The following is a 17,220-nucleotide window of genomic DNA, read 5'->3' on the forward strand; positions in this document are numbered from 1 at the left end:
TGCTTGCGATAATTATAAGAATTTAAATTTTCCTAATTTTAACAAGCATATATATAAAAGGAAACACATATAATAATTTTTCTCTTGAAGTAGAGATCTCTACATTTGTTTTTAAAATATAAAAATATATAATACTAACATTATAATAGTTTATTGAACGCAACAAAAAATCAACGCTCAATTTTTTTGTTCAACGGACTTGGTGTATACAAACACCTTTCTGTCATCGAGCTACACACCAATTATTTACTTTGTCATTTTGTGTTAAATAAAATATCATTAAGATAGTAACTAGATTGTAACTTCATAAAAACAAAATACATAAGAAAAAAACACAAGTTAAAACAGAAAAAAATATTAGGTAGTTTAACGGTTTAAGAAATTTAAAGAAAATATATTAAAGACTTTGTAAATGAAATAATAAGTTACCAAATAAAGTTTTAGCAGTAGTCTAAATTTATAGTAGTCGCTACAGTCTAAAATATCAAAAAGAATTGCAAGACTATCTTTAAAATTAGTAATTATCGGTAAAATTCTAAAGCATAAAAAAACAAAAATACACCATTGTAGTCTATCTATAATTTAACCATTTAATTGTTCTATTACTAAAAAGTATCTCATATCAATCAGGTCCTTTATTAAATAAGCCTGCTTTTTGAAGTCTTTAGGCAAATTAGTCCAAAGTTTACTACCTTAATATGCTAGAGATATATGATAAAAAACCACAAAAAATACTTAGGGTAATAAATGACAACATACCTGATTGATCTTGAAACTAAACAACAATCCTGCAGGAAAAAAAAAGATACTTTCTGGAGGCAGGTCGTTGCAAAAAAAAACATTAACTCCAAGGGTAGCTGTCAAATTTGCACAAGCGTACAAAATTGCACAAGGAGACAAAATTGCACGAAGATACTTTTGAACGAAGACATTTTTGCACGAGGTGATAAAATTGCACGAAGATACTTTTGCATGAGTAGACAATTTTGCACGGGTTAAATTATTTTTTTTTATTGTTTTATTAATTTAACTTTTTTTTGTTTTTTAATATAGCTGTTACTCCTAACCCTTACCCTCAGTTGGTGAGTTATTTATTTAAGTTTTTTTTTTTTTACTATCACCGTTACCCCTAACCCTTACCCTCGGTCGGTAGCTTTGAATTTTTTTTTATAAAATATTTTTTATTAGTTATTTTTACTATCACTGTTACCCCTAACCCTTACCCTCGGTGAGTAACTTTTTTTTTATTAAACTATGTTTTTGTTTTTTATTTCTGTGTTTTTACTATCGTGCAATAATGTAACTCGTGAAAATTGAACCTTGGTTCAAAATCGTCTTCGTGCTATTTTGTGCCCTCGTGCAAATTTGAATTCATTTAATTTGTGCACTCATGCAATTTTGTTCTCGTGCAATTTAGTAACCTCGTGTAATTTAGACCCGTTCCCTAACTTTAAAGCCAAAATTATAGCAGATAACGAAACTAAAACCTAGATAAGTTTTGACACTATTAAATGTATTAAAAAAAATTTAAGCATTAAAATAACCAACTTAAAAAACAGAAATTACTTCTAAAGTGTATAATCAATTGAATATTTAAATAAAAATACAGGATACCAGAAAAGCTGGAATATTTTAGCAGCCGAAATAAAAACTAAGCTTGGCGATAAAGCTTAAGACTACGCTTAAAGATAACACTTATGATATTTAAATAAAAATATAATTGTACAAACAGAATATCTGAGTTGATAGGAACCTGCAGACACATAAAGAACTAGTTTTAGAAAATTTGAAAACAACAAAACTCTAATTGAATCGATTCTATTAAGGTCTGTGTTTTTACTTTTATTTTGTTAATTTAAGTATAGTGATTGATTCGATATTTTTTTTGTTTATGTTACGATTTGCAGTCCCATAAAAGAACTCTAATATTAAAGAGTATTTATTTAACAGTATTATTGTACATAAATTCGTGTATTACATATTTTTATCACAAGACTCTACAAAGGCTACTGGTGTTGGTCAAAAATCTTAATAATTTTTAAAATAGAACAATAAAATAAACTAATTACTGTTGCATTAATATTACTATTAATATGTATAAACTTAAAATTGGAACGAGTCACAATTGCAAGAAGACAAAATTATACGAGGGGACTAAATTACACGAGTGCACAAAATTGCACGAAGACAAATTTGCACGAGTTACATTTTGCACGAGAGTAAAAAAAAACAGAAATAAAAAATTCAAAAAAATAACTCAAATGATAATTTAATAAAAAAACAAAAAGAAAAAAAAAGTTAATGACTGAGGGTAAGGGTATCAGTGATAGCAAAAATAAAAAAATAACTAATAGTAATTATTATAAAAATAAAAGATAAAAAAAGCTACCGACCGAGGGTAAGGGGTATTAGTGAAGGTTAAAAAAAACTAAATTTATAAGAAAAAAAAAAATTAATTATAATTTAAAAAAAATTTAACCTGCGCAAAAAAGTCTCCATGCAAAATTGTCTGCTTGTGCAAAAGTATCTACGTGCGATCTGGTCCCCTCGTACAATTTTAACAGCTACCCACTTAAAATACCATAGTTTTAAAAATTAAAAAACTTAAATTGATTTATAGAGAATTAAGTTTAGAAAATCAACATCAGTCCGTTAAAAAGGTTTGCTTCTTAACACCATATTTATTTTTTTATAGCAAGAATCTTTACGTTAAAAGCAATGTTTAACAACCTCATTATATATTGAAAAAATAATTTGGAATGTACGATATTTTTCATCAGTTTTTAGTACTACAACTTGATATAACGTCAATTGTTAAAATTGTTTTATCATGACGAAGTTAAATATTATATAGCTAAGGTAGGGTCAATTTTTCTTGAGTGTACTAGTTGCAGCTAAAATTAATCCTTTAAGACCTATCGGGTATATTACAAAATGTAGGCTAAAATAGGGTCAAGTGGACTACCCATTGCCACTCCATCTATCTGTTTATAGATATAAGAATCAAAACTGAATTTATAATTTTTTACTGGCATAGCTAGTTTAAACTTAAAATATACTTTTGATTACTAGCAATTATATTTTAATTCTTTTATCAACCTTGAAAATATATTTGAAATAAAAGCTGAAAAACGATGTAAAAAATACTTTAATTATATCTCTTAAAAAAAAAATTTTCATGTTAAGTTAATTTGTGTCATTTTTATACAAAACATTTTGAGAATATACTATAAAAAAAAATGTAAAAACTTTACTTAATTATTATAGGCGTAAAATTTTCTAATCTTTAAACATTGCAAAAATATAAAAAAGTTACAAAATTTTAATAAAAAACCTGTTGTAAATGCATTAAAAGTTTTTAACACTAGACTATTATTAAAATGAGATTAACAACTAAAAAAGCAGTTGATTTAATTAGTTATTCAGGCTTAAGACGTGATGTCAAAATATAAAGCATAAAAGAAGATTACAAATAGTACTATGAAACAGTACTAAAGAGATTATTTACTTATATAGAGCTATCGGATAATTCTTAGTAAAATGTAGTAAAAAGTTTACAACTTTCCAATACTTTTTTTTAAATATATTATAACTTACTTATAATGATCACAAAGTAACACACCTATTACATTGTTATGTACTGAAGTTTATTAAAAAAAAAGACTAAATAGTTTATCTATGAGCAACTGTATCTGTTACTTGATTTAATACTAAACATTCATAACCGTTATTCACAACAAAACTACATCCAGGGTTTGCTACCTTGACATGTTCTACTATGATTCTTTTGGTACCTATTTTTTTATTATATTTTAATAATTAAATATTATTTTGTATTTTATTTTAATTAGTTATTTAATTTTGTAAACTTTAATACCTTAGTTAGAAACCAAAGTACTATTAAGCATAAAAACTATTTTTATAATACATTAAACCATTAACTTTTTAATTTTTAATTTTAAGAAAATAAACAAACTTATTATATTATAAGTACTATTATAGGAAGGTTTTTGAACGTATTTATATACCATTTGCAACTTAATATGAATAAGTTATTCATTTTGTTTTTTATATTTTATTACACAAAGCTTTTCAAAATCATACAAGATTTCTTTGTCAAGTGATCAATTTTAAATGAAATTTGAAAAAATGTTTGTTAAGTGAGTAGCTTAAAAATAACTTTAAATTATGACGTATGAATAAATTAAGATAAAAACAAAATGAATAACTTATTCATATTAAGTTGCAAATGGTATATTATTATATTATATTTTTAAGGGAAAAGGGGGTAAACCTTGATTTTTACAAGTTGATCTTATTTTATAGAGTTTTATCTAAGCTATCAGACATTTTTAACTGCTTGAAAAAATTCAAAATATTTTTTGAGATATGAGCGATCAAAGTTGGTGACCTCAATAGGTTCCTAATGGAAGGCGCAAACTAAAAACGCTAAAAAAGACCATTTCACTAAAAATTTATCTCCTCCTTCTTTTATTAAGCAATCTTCTTCAAATTTTCACAGAAAGTGTATTACTAGATTTTTAAAAAATTGAATGCAGGGATTTCTTATCTTGAAAAATAAAATTTCTATTAAAAAAAAAAACACTTTTTTTTTGATTTTTTCATCTAAAATTTTTACTTTTAAGTATTTTTTAAATTCCAACATTCAAAGTCTTTTCAACTGTAACAGGAACCATTCCTGAAAATAAACAAACTTAAGGTCCTCTAGCTCTAAAAATGAAGGAGAAGATAGGTTTTTAGTGATTCTTTAAATTTCAAAAAAATTGACCCTAAAAAAGTTGCAGTCCATATGTTTGTATCGGAAACTTTTTATAAAAATTACAATATCTCAAAAGTTAAATAAGATTTTTAATTCTATAAAAACTGGATTGTAGTTTGTACTTCAAGCTTTCATATAAGATCCAATGTTATTTTTAGTAAAAAAAAAATCGGATTCCCCTTATGCTCTTAATTATCGAATAGAATAGTTTTTAAATAATACATATTAATCATTTAGTTGGTAAGACATAATACTAAGATTCAGATTTAGATTTTTTATTTAAAGAGTTAACATTTTATTTTCTCTATTTACGACGTTTTGCTGCCCAGGGCCAACAGTATATGCAATATGAAAGCTTCAAGGAGTCAGTAAAAATTAACGATATTTAAAAAAATAATATAATCTGTTTTTGAATTTCTAAAAATCTAGCTGACTATAATTTTAGTTTTTCTCTTAACTTTATTTTCGTTATATGCTTAAAAAATACCGCAAAAAACAAACTTGAATAATTAAGATGACTCACTAATTTGTTCAAAAAATTTAAGGTTAAAAAGAAATATCTAAAAACATTGACTAAAGCTGTTTTTTTTGGAAAATCATTAAAGAACAAAAAATACATAATTAGGACAAAAACAAATATTACCGTTTTCTTGAGTAAGTATTTCCTTTAAAATTATGCAGTCAATGTAGTATAGAGCAAAACTAAAGAAGTATGTTTTGAACACATTATGAAACGTAGATGAACAAAAGAAAATAAGTTTTATATTATGAAAAAAAAGTATGCTAAATCAATTGTACAGCAAGAAGATTTAAAAAAATATATATAAAAATTGAAATTTAAACAAAACTATACGAAAACTCGAGTAGAACACATTCAAATTATTATTTAAACAAAATAATACTTAAAGAAAACTAAAGTACAATGAATTTCTAAGTAAACTAAATTCTATAAATATTTAAATTAAATTAATATAATTAATTTAAACGTAGCTAGAATTTAAATAAAATTATGCTGAAAGCTAATTAAAATTAGTTAATATAAAATCAAAATTATAGTAAAGTGAATAAAAACTTAATAAACATTTGTTTATAATTTACATTAAAATAATATTTAAACTAAGTTTAAGTTAAGTTAAAATTAAATTGAAAATAAAACTTTATTACAATTTAAATAAAAATTATAGTATAATTTAACTTAAACAAAAATTAAAATATAATTAAAATAAAATTAAAATTAAATAAAAAATAAGTTAAAATTAAGTTTAATTAAAAATAAATTGAAATTAAATTAAAATTAAATTAAAATTAAAATTAAATTAAAATTAAATTAAAATTAAAATAAATTAAAATTAAATTAAAATTAAATTAAAATTAAATTAAAATTAAATTAAAATTAAATTAAAATTAAATTAAAATTAAATTAAAATTAAATTAAAATTAAATTAAATTAAAATTAAAATTAAATTAAAATTAAATTAAAATTAAATTAAAATTAAATTAAAATTAAAATTAAAATTAAATTAAAATTAAATTAAAATTAAATTAAAATTAAATTAAAATTAAATTAAAATTAAATTAAAATTAAATTAAAATTAAATTAAAATTAAATTAAAATTAAATTAAAATTAAATTAAAATTAAATTAAAATTAAATTAAAATTAAATTAAAATTAAATTAAAATTAAATTAAAATTAAATTAAAATTAAATTAAAATTAAATTAAAATTAAATTAAAATTAAATTAAAATTAAATTAAAATTAAATTAAAATTAAATTAAAATTAAACTAAAATTAAATTAAAATTAAACTAAAATTAAATTAAAGTAAAGTTAAAATTAAAACTAAAATTAAATTAAAATTAAAGTTATATTAAAATTAAACTAAAATTTATTTAAAAATTAAATTAAAATCAAAATAAAAGTAAAATTAATTATAAAAATAAACTAAAATTTAATTAAAACTAAATTAAAGTTATATTAAAACTAAATTAATGTTAAATTAAAATAAAACTTAATTTAGATTGAAGTTAAAACTATAACAAAACTAACTTAAAACTATATTAAAACTAAAATGAAATCAAATTAAAATGAAATTAAAATTCAAACAAAGTTAAAATTGAATTAAAATTAAAACAAATTAAAATCAAATTAAAACTAAATTAAAATTAAGTTGAATATATATTTAAACTTAAATTAAATTCAAGTTAACACTTAAGTTAAATTAAAATCTAATTAAACTAAAATAGCTTTAAATATATTCAAACAAAAATAAAACTTGGTTAACATTTAACTGAAATTAAATTAAAGTTAAATCTAAATTTCTTTAAAAAGTTCTCACTACTAAAGGAAAATTTTTCAGCGGTTTGAGCAAACAAGTTTGATTAAAAAATTTATACTTCAAAAAGTTCAAAGGATAAAAAATTAAGAAAAATTAAAAGCGTACAGAGTTTAAAAAGTAAAATTTAGCAACGTGACGATTAAAAAGGTTAGCAACGTAGAAAGTTTAAAAAAGTTTAAGTTATAAAAACATAAAAATTGTTAAGTTATAATAAAACATTATAAATCAATGCAGGTTACAAATGAAAATTTTTGAAATTAACTGCTTCTATTATAATAAGATAAGGGGTGGGCAACGTACGGCCCGCGGGCGTGATCCGGCCCGCAGAGTGAAAATGACCGGCTCAGGAACGTTTTTTAAATTTCAATTGAATCCGGCCCGCGGATGAAAATAACCATCCCGCCAAGGTCAATACATACTACAAAATTTGTATAAAACTTTGTATTAAATTTTACAAACAAAAATTTATTTTGCCTAGGATTTTAATAAATATAAAAATCTAAAAACTTTATAAATATTATCTTATAATTTCATACTTGAGAAAAATTTGTGAATTAAATTAATTCGAAATAGTGATCAACTGGATCCATAAAGTTGGTATCCGCCTAGACCCGGATAATAATTTTAATCAGGATCTGGATCTAAGAAGGAATTATCCTACCGGATCCGTATACTGAGTATGTTAGATTACTAATTGGAAATATTCCGGCCTGCTAAGGACTAAATTTTTCCGGATCCGGCCTGCCGATTAAAAACCTTGCCCACCACTAAATTAGATTAAATTCGTTTTTAGCGATTAAGCTTGTTTTAACATTTTAATAGAACATTACATTCTTTAGATAGATGATCAACTTTTTTGATATAAATAGTTACATAAAAACATTTTATTTAGTTGATTGATGCAAAACCTATGTGTATTATAAAGCTACAGATGCAATAAATAACTAACTAATGAAAAACCTTTTTTTTTGTGAAACAAAGAAAAAATATAAAGCACTAAAATTTCAATTAAAGTATTATAAGGTCGTAATTGATAAACAATAAAACATGATAAATTATATATTTAGTCTACTAAGAGATGGTGGTCTAATAATCAGAAAGATTAAAAAAGATTATATATTCAAATTATTTTAAATTCCAAAGCTTTAAATGTAATTAATTAGAAGCTAAATAGAAACAAGAGATAAAAACAAACTTTGTGTGGTTAAAGTTTGGTTTGTTTTTGTTAGTTCCAGTGTTTAGTTTTTGTTTATAAATTTTTTCGTTTGTTTTTGGCTTTGGATCTACTTCTTGAAAAACTTTTGAAAAATTAATATTTGAAAAAGAACCTGAAATTTAAAAAAAATTATAATTTTTGGAAAACAGTAATTACAAAATAAGTAGAATATCATTATCTTGTTAACGTAAATACTAAAACAATAAAGGTTTATTAAACACAAAAAATAAATTAAAGCTCATAAATATGTCCGAAGTACCTGGTGTATAAAAAGACCTTTCGACCATTGAGCTACACAACACTTATTTACTAGAAGTAGTTCAACTTGCATAAAAAATGTTTTTAACATTAAAAAACTTAAACTTCAAATTAAAAAATGCATTAAAAACACTTAACTTAGTAATAATTTACATGATATAATGGTATTTTAATGGTAAAAAAAACTGTATTAAGTTATTGACTACGGAAAAAATAAAATTTCTACAGAGTTTTTTTATTTCTAACTTTCAAACAAAACAGTTTAGTAACATGTAATAAATATACACTTTTATTTAGAAAATGAACAGTTATAGTTTTAAACTTATGCAATTAGCAAAAGACAAACTTTTGAGAAACTAGCTATTCATATTTTTCTTAATAACAATGTTCCGCCAAATAGGAATCTTCAGTAATAAGTTTAATATAAAAATATATTATAAACAAAATAATTAAAGATATCATAAACCAAAAAAAAAACAGGAGACTAAAAAAATATTTTCTTATGAAATAAAACAAACCAAAAAAAAGCTAAGTGAAGATGAAAGTAATATTTAAATTCTATAAATTATAAGTATAGTATTTGTTAACAAATGACTTACTACTACAAATACAATTTAAAACATAAATAATTAATGTTTAATTTTAAAAATATAACCCGCTAAACTATGAGACTAGTTAAAGACATAGGTAAAACAATAACTTGAACTGTATCTTGATAGTTTGCTTTACAAATGGTTTTTAATTGAACTACTAAGATATTAAAGAAAAAAACCTATTAAAATTTTAAAAAGTCTAGTTCCTATAAAAGCTGCTGATGTGTCAAAATGATTCACACTCTTGGCACACTGAAAACCTTGACAATTTGAAAATTAAATAACTGAGCCAACCAGGGGACGCCATTATTGCTAACCGTATACATAAAACAAATAAAATTATATTATTATATCTTTTTTATTGACATAAACTTATATAGCAACTTAATTTTATTTTACAAATGATAAAAGAAAACATTGATATAATTTAATTAATTTACGACTGAAAACTATAAAAGTACACGACGCTTGAGTTTTATTCACACGAGTTTAAACATGAACTTTTAATGTCGGTTAATGAATAACAAGTTTACTCTACGTAGAAACCTTACAAATACTAAATTTATCTTCATTTACAGTTCGCGTCCACTTCCTAGCAGTACAAAAAAAAATATTTCATACCGTTTTTATTTCAAGTATCCGAACTCAGAGTCCCATGATTATCGTTTTTATCTTTAAATGATTCAAGTCTTCGGCAACTAAGCCCTATGATAACTGTTGTAACCACTCCTTTGAGCTCCTATGAAGGCAGCGGTGCCTATTACTGTCGGAAGTCGAGGAATATATACAAATTTTATTTTTATTCATATTGTTTCTAAATTATTGTTTGAAGAAGAAATTTGTAGATTTCAAACAACTTTTTTTTCTTTTAAAGTTCTCTAAAGTTTTAAACCTTATAAAATCCATACTTAAGTAAATTTTGAAAAAGTTTTAGTCTTATCTAAAATATCAATTTAACTTGAAAAAAATAAAAATCTCTGCAAAAATTTAACTAACAAGAATATTGAAAACAATTTTAAAAAAGGAAGCTATTTAAATAAATGATTCATAATAATTCAAAATTTTAAGAACTAGAAATGTCGGAATTAGAATTGTTAGAAATTGAATGATTTTGCACCCGTTATACATTATAGAACATTAGTGCAAAATTTTTCAATCTGTTTAATATAAAGATATTGTTTTGACATTAGATAGAGTTATGAAATAAATTTAAGTACTTTGAATCAAGAACTTTGTTAAGGTTATCTATATGAATAATAAGTAATTTATAAGTAAATTACATTATGATATATCATACAAGAAGTAAATAAATTAAGTATAAACATCAATCTAAAATATTTAAGCCATATCCAGTTCATCTTGTTTCTTTAAGCTGGTTGAATATTATCTTAGCTATCAAACGCTTAACAATTTACAAAAAATAAAATAACTTTTGTGATAAAGAGCGGTGGTCATCAAACTTTTTAAAAGTTGTTTTTAATGAATTCTTGAAAAAATAACTATGTGCTCACTGGACTTTAAGAAAAAATATTACTAAAAAAAACATATGTATAATATATTAGAATTCCAGAATGTTTAAAAAAAAACTGTACGAAAAAAATTCGTTAGAACATAACAACAATTTACGAAGTTACTTTCTTCATTGAAACTGACGCACGTTTCTCTGTGTTAAACTAGTAACACATTTCACGAGTTCTGAAACAAATTAGCGTCTTAGAAAATAGAAAATAAATAAGAAAATGAATACGTGATTATCTAAATACAAACTGACAGTACAATTTAAATTGCAATGTAAACTAGTTATAAACACTATTAGTTTACAATCGTTAGTTAAATAAGCTTATACAGATTATACAATAGTTGTGAAATTCAACTTAATAGTACTTTCTTATGGTATTTGAAACGATTTAATTTTAGGATATTTTAAAAACAAGAATTTGATAATAAATAAATATTGAAATCAACTGACGTTTACGAAGATTTCTAATACTAAATATTAAAACTCGTATTGAGGTTTACAATCTAATAATAATATTTACGTCATAAAAATGTGCTTAAAGTTGGAGCTGTTTTACTAATTTTATAAATTTATTTTACAAGTTTGTTCATGGTAACCTTTAGCTCAATTACCTGCTTTTTTTATTAGATTTTTGTTATGTGTTTAAATATAGTTTGTGAACTACTGCTAGGCCTTTATGTTTACATAACTGCTTATTTTGATTTTCAGATGTTTATTATTTCTGAAGATCTCAATAATCTTATCAATTTAGTGAAAAATTGATTTTTTTAAATCTGTGAATCAATAAACTTGTATTTTTACAATTGTATTTTTATAAATAAATCAGTTAAAAATTAGTAAAACAAAAAATTGTAGAATTATTTTGAGTGTATAGAAAAGAAGCATATTGAATCTATTAAGCATTAATCTAAGCCTGCAGTAAAAAATAATCCTCGCTGATTTTGTTTGCGAAAAAATAAAAAGTCCCTGCTTATTGTTTCGAACTTAGTTTTCATAAAAGTTAAAAGGTAACAAATAACAAAAAGTTTTTATTGAGTGGTAAAAAGTTAAAAGTAGAGTATAAATCAGGGTTTTCCAAACTCAATTACTATATCGCCCCCTTTTCAGAAATTTGAAAAATAATCGCCCCCCACAATTTTAAAAAGTAGTTTTTCTCTTGAGTACAAACTTTTGAGCCTAAAAATTTGTGTTCGATATGTAATTTAGTCTGGTATTTCTTATGCACGCACTTTTTGGCTGTGTTTAAAGTAGTTTAAAGGGCTTGGGATATTAAGTTACAGTTGTTTTCTTATAAGCCCAGTAAAGTGTCTTAAATTACTTAAATTTTAAAAAGCCTTGTTTAATCAGTAATCAATCCTGATTAAATATGAACTGTTTTGAAATTAATAAAACTTTTAGGGTTGTTGTGGACAACTTTTGTAGTCAGCAATTCATGTTTACTAAAAAATCTTTTCTTGTTTCAACTCGTTAAAAAAATGTAATTGCAGGCTGCATATTTTAAAAAAATAACAAAGAGAAAATTAAAAAGCTCGAGCATAATTGTAATAAAATGATTTACTATTATTGTGATCTAGGAAATACTAAAGTAACTGAAAACCAAATTGAAATTCTATTTCAAAATCATAAGCATCAAAAAACTAAATTTTGTTTATTTTGCACAAGTAGTTTTCAAGTTACTTAGCAGATCGAAATTTGATTGGATCTGGACCGTACGCTACCCATCTGAAATCATAACTGAAACCTGACATTATAACTATCTCTCATTTAACGAATTTCGGACATTTAGAAGTGAATACTAAGTAACTTATTTAAGCCGCACAAAATACTTAAATTATTTTATAAGTAGGCATGTTCTAAAATTAAATACCAGAGATTAAAAAACTATAAAAGAATGAACAGATTATTTTAAACATAGTAAAATAAATATTAAACCACCATTGCTGATCTAGTTTTAGGAAGTTTGACCAACTGGCTCATTATCTCATGAAAAGTGGTTTTATCAATAGCTTCTGTTAATGCAGTAAAATTATTTATTTCAATGCTAAGATATATAATAAGCAAGTTAGTTGTAAAATTAAAAAAATAATTTTTAACATTTTAAACAATATTTTTTGTAGTAGTTAACCATTAAATAGTATTTGACTTGGAATAACCTTTAAGAAACTAAACCTTAATTTTAACATTTTTTTTCTTAATTTAAATTCCAAAAAAATCAAATGTTTTACAGTTAGTTATGGGAACAGAAAGTAATCAATTAAAAAATTCTTTAAATTATGTTAAAACTTTGTTTTGTCACTGTAGCAGTCTTTTTGATGGCTTATTTAAAACTGTTTAATTTTAATTTTTCTCTAGTTATTAGCGTATAATAGTTTACCAGAAGAAAATAGTGAAAAACTAAAAGCTATTGTTGAATTATTAAATTAAACAACATATTCTAATAGCTAATATATTAAAAAATAAGATAAAACAAAAACAGTTGTATTAATAGTTTAAAATTATTTAATATATAGATTTTCTTACAATAATAAATCAATTAGAAAATAAATTTGAGTTTAACAATTTTTTAAATAAAAAATTTGAAGTCATTTCAAATAGAGACATCAAATCTATACTCTTTTAAAACCAAAAAATAATTTTTGAAATAAAAACTTTAATGGTTATCATTTTTTTTTATACAGATGAAACGAGTAATCACAAAAATATGTTAAATAAATTTCTTTCAAACAAATACTTTAACCACTATACTATAAAAAATTTTAGTGTAATGTAAATCGACAAATATAAATTACAAAATTAACCAGGTCAAAACAAAGCTATTAACATATTTAAAACATAAACCATTTTATAAATACAGTAGACTTCCTCTTCAGTTCGCATTTTGAACAAAATCAAAAAGTTTAACCTCAAAAATTGTTACCATTTTTTATACAAAATGATAAATTTAAATATGTTATATGCAATAACGTTATGAATAAATATGAAATCAATTAAAACATAAAACAAACATTCATAAAAAAAAAAGATCTATATAAGCTATTAAATATTGTGTATTTTTTGTTTTATTAATACTTAGTTAGTAATAGATTTTATTTAAGTTAAATTTAAGAAAATATAAATTTGAACTTTTTTTTTGGTTAAAAAGTGCGAACTCAAGAGGAAGTCTACCGTAATTAATATATATTAGGAATTATGCAAACCTGTTATAGAATAAATAACTTAGAATAATTTTTAATATAAAAAGACTACTTAAATACAATACAAACTAGGTTAAATAAGAAGTATTTTAAAAGATCAAATAAATAAATAAACCTTTCATAAAATAATGTCTGCTACTGAATTGTAATATAATGCGAAGGATGAGGTTCATGAATGCTTGCAAATTTTTCTAATCTGATTCTAAATCAGTCAAATAAAGCCTCAAGTCACCTCCTTTACAAATATCTAGATTAGATATTTTGCTCAAGATGTTGATAACTAAACTAAAAGCTTTCTCAACAACATAACTAGAAGGAAAAACTATACACAACAATCTAAATTCCTCTCAAATGATTGGATACTTTTGCCTTAGTTTTTGTTGAGTCCAAAAGCTTTCATATCGTTCTTTGGAAAAAATTACTTTAAGTTCAAGGCCAGTTTGTAAGTCTGAGAAGGTTTCCTGTGAGTCGTTTTATTCAAAAAGATCTGTCACGAAAAGGATCTATATTTTTATCTACATGATAGCTTTTTGTGTCAAATTGAAATTTTACTACTTAATATGTTGAAATTGTTAAAAGTTCCAGATTTTAGATTTTTTTTGCGTAAATTGTCAAATTCCAGGTTTTTAGGTAAATTGGCAACCCTGTATAGTTTTATTTCTTAGTCTAACTTAATAACTTTTCAAAAAACAATTGGAAGTATCATGAGGTTTAGTTAATATAGAAAACATAGATTTTTACAAAGCATTTATGATCCTAAATAACATGTATTTCAGGTTAAAAAATAGGGAGAGGAATTCCGATCGTCTATGATCTATGTAATTGTTAAATAAGAAAATATATGTAATTAACATGAAAGTAGGAGCCATAAGTACTTGATTTTTTCTCTATATTTCACATAAACACAATAAACTTTTTTGTTTAAGTTTTACCTCAGAGTCAAATATTTAATAGCAAGTTAAAATTAGTAAAATAGCAAGATATAAAGTAAAAATTTTATGACAACCCAAAATTTTAAAATCGCCCCCTTTTCGCCCCCTTACTAGTTATCGCCCCCCGAATTACTAAAATCGCCCCCAGGGGGGCGATATCGCCCACTTTGGGAAACCCTGGTATAAACTAATAATAAATAAAAAACTGTGGACTAAAATTAGGTTTGCTGATTACAAAAGTACATTAAAATTTTTGTTTTTTTTTTTAAAGGTGAAAGTGGAAAGGCGGAAGTACGCAAAAATATTTTTTGTAGAAAACCCGTCGATTGTGTACAAAGCTGTTGAAGCTGTTGAAATATCTTGCCTTTTTTAAACAGATGTTATATACTTTCTGATGTCTTTGCATGCGGTCTAGGTTATATATTTGGCAGATATTCCTTGCACTACCGATGTAACTTTTGGAATGGAGCAACCTTTATTACGCACGCCGAATTTAACATCGCTTTTCTTTTATTGTTTTTCAACATTTTTTTTTCATGATAAGTTTTCTATTATTAATTCGGTATTCGTCATTTGTCTACTACCAAGTCTTAATATTCACAAAGTTTTTGTACGCAATACTTTGTAGGTTTAAGGTGCTTCGCAGCTCATAAAATATGAACAGCTCAGCGTAGTCTGCAAAAGATTAACATAAAAATAAAAAGCAGACAAAACTATGTGTTTATAAGTTAGGTATATTTATGGTAACATAAATATATCAATTTAAAATTTTAAATTCTATTAAAAATTCAATGCTTCACTCGCTTGAACCAAGTCAAACGAGATCATCAGTTGAATAAAATCTTATTTTATAATAAGATTTTATTCAACTGATGATCTCGTTTGATTAGTTAATATTATTCATCAGTTTGATCAGTTAATCTTATAAGAATCTATTTGAATAAAATTTTATTCAACTGATGATCTTGTTTGATTAGGTTCAAGCGAGTGAAACATTGTATTGTTAATAAAATTTTAAATTTTGAATTGATCATTCTCCTTAAATTTAAGTCGAAAACTTTTATTGTTATCTAAAACGTAAAAAGTACATAACATAGATATATACTTAAAATTAAAAATCAGAAAAGCTAGATTAATGCACTTATATTTTAAGTTTAAAAAAGAACACTAGTATGATTTTAAGATAAGAACTTGTTCAAGGTATAAATTATTATAGTGTAAGTTTTAATAACCAAGTTAAAAAAAAATAAGTTAAATATATTTCATTTTTTATTTGCACTATAAAATAAAGAATTTAAATCCCTTCCAAGTGGGCTAAGTTTAAAATTTATTCAGATAAACAAATCTAATTAAATTTTGTTTATATATATGTACATAAGTTAATAGTGTTGCGTATATAAATAGATATTTATATTTTTCAATGAGCTCTACTTGTTTGGATCTCTAAAACTTAACTCCGTATAACTTTACATCTTAAAAAAATTTATTGCATTTATTGAAATTTATACAATTGAAGTGATAAATATTTACCCTTATGTACTTTACCCGCTTGGATAAAGCTCAACAGTGGTTTCTCGCGAGTATGCCTGTCTGATTATAAAAATGACGAAACCAGTCGTGGGTTGTCTCGGATGCTTTTGTTGTTGATGGTGTGGTGAAGTTCATTATATTTTATTGGCGATGCAAAATAACTCAGTTTTGTTGATTATGGCCAAAATAAATACTAGTTACAATTAAATTGAGAACAACAAAATTTATTATCAGTGTGTTACACCATTATACGTGTTATAGTAATTTTTTGTATATTATTTTGTGTCTTTCATACAATTATCTGTAGGTTATAACTAACTTAAGTTTTAAGAAACGGTAAAAATAATTTGCTATCTAAGTTAAAGATGTTTAAAATGGTATCAAGTTATAAAAAAGTGGCTTACTGCCCCTCTTTGGCCTCAAAATTACTAGAACTACAGGCGTTGAAAAATATGACAAAAATTTTAATTTTTCTTAAATATAAACCAACAATAGCTAGTTAAAAAGCTAATATAAAAACAGCTGTGATAGCTAAAAGCTAGAATTGAACTGAATTAATAAAGTAGAGCTAGATCACAATCGTTGAACTAGACTCGATATATCAACTTTTTCAAAAACTTCTTAAACTAATTTTATTTTTGCAAAAATAAAACATTTTAAATTTCTCAGTAATGAATATAGAAGAGAGGTAAATTCGAAAACAATAGCATAAATTAGTTTTAGTGGTTTTTTCATAGTATTAGCACATTTTCAAAACTAATAGCATTTCTTTGAAATATTTTTAAATGTTTATTTAAAATTCCGACAGCAACTAAATTTCATTGCAGAATGGATTATCAAACTGCGATTCTGTAAAAAAAAA

The 17,220-nt window shown here is 23.6% G+C and overlaps 1 protein-coding gene across 2 annotated transcripts in view; it reads right to left on the reverse strand.

The window, feature by feature from the left end:
- Positions 1 to 3,344: 3,344 nt before the first annotated feature.
- Positions 3,345 to 17,220, reverse strand: part of LOC145835714 (tubulin polyglutamylase complex subunit 2-like) — a 38,741-nt gene continuing 24,865 nt past the window's right edge. For both annotated transcript variants that reach the window (XM_082943419.1, XM_082943418.1), the window contains 2 exons: positions 8,312 to 8,444; positions 3,345 to 3,794 (listed from right to left, as the gene is read on the reverse strand). In XM_082943419.1, coding sequence (XP_082799545.1) covers positions 3,743 to 3,794; positions 8,312 to 8,444 — 185 coding nt within the window. In that variant the 3' untranslated portion in view covers positions 3,345 to 3,742. The remainder of the gene's footprint in view (positions 3,795 to 8,311; positions 8,445 to 17,220) is intronic.

This window comes from Thalia democratica, chromosome 5, assembly GCF_965202585.1.
Source record: "Thalia democratica chromosome 5, ktThaDemo2.hap1.1, whole genome shotgun sequence".
Lineage (NCBI taxonomy): Eukaryota > Metazoa > Chordata > Thaliacea > Salpida > Salpidae > Thalia > Thalia democratica.